Source organism: Heterodontus francisci, unplaced genomic scaffold (genome assembly GCF_036365525.1).
Source record: "Heterodontus francisci isolate sHetFra1 unplaced genomic scaffold, sHetFra1.hap1 HAP1_SCAFFOLD_323, whole genome shotgun sequence".
NCBI classification, from domain to species: Eukaryota; Metazoa; Chordata; class Chondrichthyes; order Heterodontiformes; family Heterodontidae; genus Heterodontus; species Heterodontus francisci.
In genome coordinates, this window is record NW_027141078.1 from 453,825 (window position 1) to 463,588 (window position 9,764).

At 43.4% G+C, this 9,764-nt stretch overlaps 1 protein-coding gene across 1 annotated transcript in view; it reads right to left on the reverse strand.

Moving 5' to 3' along the window:
• The window catches only part of LOC137361958 (complement C1s subcomponent-like), an 87,017-nt gene that overhangs the window by 17,818 nt on the left and 59,435 nt on the right, over nucleotides 1–9,764 (reverse strand). The window contains exon 3 of the mRNA XM_068026548.1: nucleotides 9,004–9,181. Coding sequence (XP_067882649.1) covers nucleotides 9,004–9,181 — 178 coding nt within the window. The remainder of the gene's footprint in view (nucleotides 1–9,003; nucleotides 9,182–9,764) is intronic.

Sequence of the window (9,764 nt, forward strand, 5' to 3'; positions counted from 1 at the left end):
TCTCACACACACAAATACTTTCTCTCTCTCACACACACAAATACTTTCTCTCACACACACACAAATGCTCTCTCTCACACACACACAAATACACACACACAAATACAAAGACACAAATACAAAGACACAAATGCTCTCTCTCACACACACACAAATACACATACAAATTCTCTCTCTCACACACACACAAATACACACACAAATACTCTCTCTCACACACACACACACAACTACTCTCTCTCACAGACACACAAATACACAAATATAAATGCTCTCTCTAACACACACACAAATATACACACACAAATAATCTCTCTCACACACACAAATACACACACACAAATGCTCTCTCTCACACACACACAAATACACACACACAAATGCTCTCTCTCACACACACTCAAATACACACGCAAACACTCTCTCTCTCACACACACACAAATACGCACACACAAATGCTCTCTGTCACACACACACAAATACACACACAAATGCTCTCTCTCACACACACACATATACACACACACACAAATACTCTCTCTCACACACTCACAAATAAACACACAAATACTCTCTCACACACACACACAAATAGTCTCTCTCACACACACAAATACTTTCTCTCAGACACACACACACACACAAATACTCTCTCTCAGACACACACACACACAAATACTCTCTCTCACACACACAAATACTCTCTCCCCCACACGCACACAAATACTTTCTCTCACACACCCACACACACACAAATACTCTCTCTCACACACACAAATACTTTCTCTCAGACACACACACAAATACTCTCTCTCACACACACAAATACTTTCTCTCAGACACACACACAAATACTCTCTCTCCCACACACAAATACTCTCTCTCACACACACAAATATTCTCTCTCCCACACACAAATACTCTCTCTCACACACACAAATATTCTCTCTCACACACACAAATACTTTCTCTCACACACACACACAAATGCTCTGTCTCTCACACACACAAATACACTCTCACTCACACACACGAGCACAAATATTCTCTCACACTCACACACACACACACAAATGCTTTCTCACACTCACACAAATCCTCTCTCATACACAAACAAATACTCTCTCCCACCCACACACCCAAATACACTCTCACTCACACAGACACACAAATACTCTCTATCACACACACAAATACACTCTCACTCACACACAACACAAATATTATCACACACACACACAAACACACACACACAAATACTCTCTCCCACACACACACACAAATACTCTCTCCCACACACACACACCAATATTCTCTCCCCCCCACACACACAAATACTCTCTCTCACACACACACACAAATACTCTCTCTCCCACACACACACACACAAATACTCTCTACCCCACTCACACACAAGTACTTTCTCTCACACACACACACACACACAAATACTCTCTCTCTCTCACACGCAAATACTTTCTCTCACACACACACACACACACACACACTCGAATCCTCTCTCTCACACACACAAATACATTCTCCCACACACACACACCCACACAAATACTCTCTCTCTCTCACACGCAAATACTTTCTCTCACACACACACACGATTCCTCTCTCTCACACACACAAATACTTTCTCTCACACACACACACAAATACACTCTCACTCACATACACACACACACACACACAAATATTCTCTCATACACACGCCCAAAGAGACTCTCACTCACACACACACAGACAAATACTCTCTCTCTCACACACGCACAAATACTCTCCCTCACACGCACACAAATACTCTTTCTCTCCCACACACACAAATACTCTCTCTCACACACTCACACAAATACTGTCTCTCCCACAGACACAAATACACTCTCCCACACACACAAATACTCTCTTCCACACACACACAGACAAATACTCTCTCTCACACACACAAATACTCTCTCTCACACACACAAATACTCTCTCTCACACACTCACACAAATACTGTCTCTCCCACAGACACAAATACACTCTCCCACACACACAAATACTCTCTTCCACACTCACAAATACTCTCTCCCACACACACAAATACTCTCTCTCACACACAAATACTCTCTCACACACACAAACACTTGCTCTCCCACACACACAAACACTTGCTCTCCCACACACACAAACACTTGCTCTCCCACACACACAAATACTCTCTCTCACACACACACAAAAATCCTCTCTCAAACACACAAACACTTGCTCTCCCACACACACAAATACTCTCTCTCACACACACACACAAATACTGTCTCTCCCACACACACAAATACACTCTCCCACAGACACAAATACACTCTCCCACACACACAAATACTCTCTTCCACACTCACAAATACTCTCTCCCACACTCACAAATACTCTCTCACACACACACAAATACTCTCTCTCACACACACACAAAAATCCTCTCTCAAACACACAAACACTTGCTCTCCCACACACACAAATACTCTCTCTCACACACACACACAAATACTGTCTCTCCCACACACACAAATACACTCTCCCACACACACAAATACTCTCTCCCACACACACACAAAAATCCTCTCTCAAACACACAAACACTTGCTCTCCCACACACACAAATACTCTCTCTCATACACACACAAATACTCCCTCCCACACACACACAGATACTCTCTCCCACACTCACACAAATACTCTCTCTCACACACACACACAAATACTCTCTCTCACACACGCACACAAATACTCTCTCTCCCACACACACACAAATACTCTCTCTCACACACACACAAATACTCTCTCTCACACACACACACAAATACTCTCTCCCACACACACACAAATACTCTCTCTCACACACACACAAAAATCCTCTCTCAAACACACAAACACTTGCTCTCCCACACACACAAATACTCTCTCTCACACACACACACAAATACTGTCTCTCCCACACACACAAATACACTCTCCCACACACACAAATACTCTCTCCCACACACACACAAAAATCCTCTCTCAAACACACAAACACTTGCTCTCCCACACACACAAATACTCTCTCCCACACTCACACAAATACTGTCTCTCCCACACTCACACAAATACTCTCTCTCACACACACACACAAATACTCTCTCTCACACACGCACACAAATACTCTCTCTCCCACACACACACAAATACTCTCTCTCACACACACACAAATACTCTCTCTCACACACACACAAATACTCTCTCTCACACACACACACAAATACTCTCTCCCACACACACACAAATACTCTCTCTCACACACACACAAAAATCCTCTCTCAAACACACAAACACTTGCTCTCCCACACACACAAATACTCTCTCTCACACACACACACAAATACTGTCTCTCCCACACACACAAATACACTCTCCCACACACACAAATACTCTCTCCCACACACACACAAAAATCCTCTCTCAAACACACAAACACTTGCTCTCCCACACACACAAATACTCTCTCTCCCACACACACACAAATACTCTCTCTCACACACACACAAATACTCTCTCTCACACACACACAAATACTCTCTCTCACACACACACACAAATACTCTCTCCCACACACACACAAATACTCTCTCTCACACACACACACACAAATACTCTCTCCCACACTCACACAAATACTCTCTCCCACACACACAAATACTTTCTCTCAGATACACACACAAATACTCTCTCTCACACACACAAATACACTCTCACTCACATACACACACAAATATTATCACACACACACAAATACTCTCTCTCACACACACACATAAATCCTCTCTCCCACACACACAAATATTCTCTCTCACACACACACAAATACTCTCTCCCCCACACACACACAAATACTCTCCCTCCCACGCACACACAAATACTCTCTCCCACACACACAAATACTTTCTCTCACACACACACACAAATACTCTCTCACACACAAATACTCTCTCCCACACACACACAAATACTCTCTCCCACACACACAAATACTTTCTCTCAGATACACACACAAATACTCTCTCCCACACTCACACAAATACTCTCTCTCACACACACACACAAATACTCTCTCTCACACACGCACACAAATACTCTCTCTCCCACACACACACAAATACTCTCTCTCACACACACACAAATACTCTCTCTCACACACACACACAAATACTCTCTCCCACACACACACAAATACTCTCTCTCACACACACACAAAAATCCTCTCTCAAACACACAAACACTTGCTCTCCCACACACACAAATACTCTCTCTCACACACACACACAAATACTGTCTCTCCCACACACACAAATACACTCTCCCACACACACAAATACTCTCTCCCACACACACACAAAAATCCTCTCTCAAACACACAAACACTTGCTCTCCCACACACACAAATACTCTCTCCCACACTCACACAAATACTGTCTCTCCCACACTCACACAAATACTCTCTCTCACACACACACACAAATACTCTCTCTCACACACGCACACAAATACTCTCTCTCCCACACACACACAAATACTCTCTCTCACACACACACAAATACTCTCTCTCACACACACACAAATACTCTCTCTCACACACACACACAAATACTCTCTCCCACACACACACAAATACTCTCTCTCACACACACACACACAAATACTCTCTCCCACACTCACACAAATACTCTCTCCCACACACACAAATACTTTCTCTCAGATACACACACAAATACTCTCTCTCACACACACAAATACACTCTCACTCACATACACACACAAATATTATCACACACACACAAATACTCTCTCTCACACACACACATAAATCCTCTCTCCCACACACACAAATATTCTCTCTCACACACACACAAATACTCTCTCCCCCACACACACACAAATACTCTCCCTCCCACGCACACACAAATACTCTCTCCCACACACACAAATACTTTCTCTCACACACACACACAAATACTCTCTCACACACAAATACTCTCTCCCACACACACACAAATACTCTCTCCCACACACACAAATACTTTCTCTCAGATACACACACAAATACTCTCTCTCACACACACAAATACACTCTCACTCACATACACACACAAATATTATCACACACAAACACACACACACACACACACACAAATACTTTCTCTCACACACACACACAAATACTCTCTCACACACAAATACTCTCTCACACACACACACAAATACTCTCTCCCACACACACACGCACAAATACTCTCTCTCCCACACACACACAAATACTCTCTCCCACACACACAAATACTCTCTCCCACACACACACACACAAATACTCTCTCTCCCACACACACACAAATACTCTCTCTCCCACACACACACAAATACTCTCTCCCACACACACAAATACTCTCTCTCCCACACACACACAAATACTCTCTCCCACACACACAAATACTTTCTCTCCCACACACACACAAATACTCTCTCCCACACACACAAATACTTTCTCTCACACACACACACAAATACTCTCTATCACACACACAAATGCACTCTCACTCACACACACACATAAATACTCTCTCACACACAAATACTCTCTCTCCCACACACACACAAATACTCTCTCTCACACACACACACAAATACTCTCTATCACACACACAAATGCACTCTCACTCACACACACACATAAATACTCTCTCACACACAAATACTCTCTCTCCCACACACACAAATACTCTCTCCCACACACACACACACAAATACTCTCTCCCACACACACACTTTCTCTCACACACACACACAAATACTCTCTATCACACACACAAATGCATTCTCACTCACACACACACATAAATACTCTCTCACACACAAATACTCTCTCTCCCACACACACACAAATACTCTCTCTCCCACACACACAAATACTTTCTCTCCCACACACACACAAATACTCTCTCCCACACACACAAATACTTTCTCTCACACACACACAAATACTCTCTCCCACACACACACAAATACTCTCTATCACACACACAAATGCACTCTCACTCACACACACACATAAATACTCTCTCACACACAAATACTCTCTCTCACACACACACACAAATACTCTCTCTCACACACACACACAAATACTCTCTATCACACACACAAATGCACTCTCACTCACACACACACATAAATACTCTCTCACACACAAATACTCTCTCCCACACACACACAAATACTCTCTCCCACACACACAAATACTTTCTCTCACACACACACACAAATACTCTCTATCACACACACAAATGCACTCTCACTCACACACACACATAAATACTCTCTCACACACAAATACTCTCTCTCCCACACACACACAAATATTCTCTCTCACACACACAAATACTCTCTCTCCCACACACACACAAATACTCTCTCCCCCACACACACACAAATACTCTCTCTCCCACACACACACAAATATTCTCTCTCACACACACAAATACTTTCTCTCACACACAAATACTCTCTCCCCCACACACACAAATACTCTCTCCCACACACACACAAATACTCTCTCCCACACACACACACAAATACTCTCTCCCCCACACACACACAAATACTCTCTCTCCCACACACACACAAATACACTCTCACTCACACACACAAATACACTCTCACTCACACACATGCACAAATATTATCTCATACACACACCCAATGTCACTCTCACTCACACACACACACACAAATACTCTCTCACTCCCACACACACACAAATACACTCTATCACACACCCAAATACACTCTCACTGACACACACACACAAATACACTCTCACTCACACACACACAAATACACTCTATCACACACCCAAATACACTCTCACTCACACACACACACAAATACACTCTATCACGCACCCAAATACACTCTCACTCACACACACACACAAATACTCTCTCTCACACACACAAATACTCTCTCTCACACACACAAATACACTCTCACTCACACACACACACACACACAAATACGCTCTCACTCACACACGCACAAATATTATCTCACACTTACACACACACAAATATTATCTCACACCCACGCAAATACTCTCTCATACACACACAAATACTCTCACTCACACACCCAAATACACTCTCACTCACACACACACACAAATACTCTCTCACACACCCAAATACACTCTCACTCACACACACACACAAATACTCTCTCTCACACACACAAATGCACTCTCACTCACACACACACACACACACACACAAATACTCTCTCTCACACACATAAATACACTCTCACTCACACACACAAATACACTCTCACTCACAAACACACCCAAATACACTCTCACTCACACACACACACAAATACTCTCACACACCCAAATACACTCTCACTCACACACACACAAATACTCTCTCACACACCCAAATACACTCTCACACACACACACACACACAAATACTCTCACACACCCAAATACACTCTCACTCACACACACACACAAATACTCTCTCACACACCCAAATACACTCTCACACACACACACACACAAATACTCTCACACACCCAAATACACTCTCACTCACACACACACACAAATACTCTCTCACACACCCAAATACACTCTCAGTCACACACACACACACACAAATACTCTCTCTCACACACACAAATGCACTCTCACTCACACACACACACACAAATACTCTCTCTCACACACATAAATACACTCTCACTCACACACACAAATACACTCTCACTCACAAACACACACAAATACACTCTCACTCACACACACGCACAAACATTATCTCACACTCACACACACACAAATACTATCTCAGACACACACAAATACTCTCTCATACACACACAAATACTCTCTCTCACCCAAATACACTCTCACTCACACACACGCACAAATATTATCTCACGCTCACACACACACAAATACTCTCTCTCACCCAAATACACTCTCACACACTCACACACACAAATACTCTCTCATACACACAAATACTCTCTCTCACCCACACACCCAAATACACTCTCACTCACACACACGCACAAATATTATCTCACGCTCACACACACACACAAATACTCTCTCTCACCCAAATACACTCTCACACACACACACACACAAATACTCTCTCTCACACACACAAATACACTCTCACTCACACACACACACACACACCCAAATACACTCTCTCACACACACACACACACACACACACAAATGCTCTCTCTCACACACACAAATACACTCTCACTCACACACACACACACACCCAAAGACACTCTCACACACTCACACACACAAATACTCTCTCATACACACAAATACTCTCTCTCACCCACACACCCAAATACACTCTCACTCACACACACGCACAAATATTATCTCACACTCACACACACACACAAATACTCTCTCACACTCACACAATTACTATCCACACACACACACAAATACTCTCTCTCACCCACACACACACAAATACTCTCTCAGACACACACACACACACAAATACTCTCACACTCTCACGCACACAAATACTCTCTCACACACACACAAATACTCACTCCCACACACACACACACACACACACACACACAAATACTCTCACACTCACAAATACTCACTCCCACATACACACACAAATACTCTCACACTCTCATGCACACAAATACTCTCTCACACACACACACACACACAAATACTCTCACACTCTCACACACACAAATACTCTCTCACACACACACAAATACTCACTCCCACACACACACACACACACAAATACTCTCACACTCTCACACACACAGGTACTCTCGCTTTCACACACACACATGGACAAATACCCTCTCTCGATCGCACAGCCGGCGGCCTGATGCATAAACCTCACCGGTCTCTTACCAACTGCCGTGTAATAGGCCGTGAAGCCAGTGTATCTCTCCTCATTGGAGAAATCCGAGATGAAAGTCACCCGCATCCAGTTTCCAGACGTCTCGTACACCTGGGGGAATTGGAATTCTTTGCCGTCTCTGCTGGAGCTCCCGCAGATCGGAGGGTAGAGCGCCTCATCACAAAATATCTACAAGGCATCGGCCGAGGGTCCAGGGCGTATGGGGGCAGGGGGTAGGAGTGGAATAAACCACATAATTGTCAGTTTATTACAAAACAAGTCTTAACCAGTAATGAGCTAAAGCACAAACACACTGATTGAAATATTGAAGTGCCCTTTTCCCCTTAGACCCTCATACGCACAGACACACACCGGTTAACCAGAGAAATAAAAGGGATTTTTGTTTGACGCGCTCTTGCAAAGAAAGAAGTGCAGAACCACGCAAGCGGAGTACTTGTTCGTACGTGAAGGGGAAAAAAAGTTATGGGACGAGATGCTTTGTTTGGATTCGGCATTCCAAATTGCTTATCGACGGCTTTCACTGGGATCTTCCTGGAACAGTTCCTGCCAGGCAATATTGAAGATCAGTTTGGGTAGGCTTTCCAAGCGACGCAGCAAAAAATGCAACAATAATGGTTTCAGTTCCCGCACCGGTGATACACCGGGGTTGTGTAGGGTGGAAATAGAGACATGTTGTCGAAGATAGATAGAGAGATAGATAGAGAGTTAATACAGAGAAAGAGAGAGAGATGTAGAGAGAGAGAGATAGAGA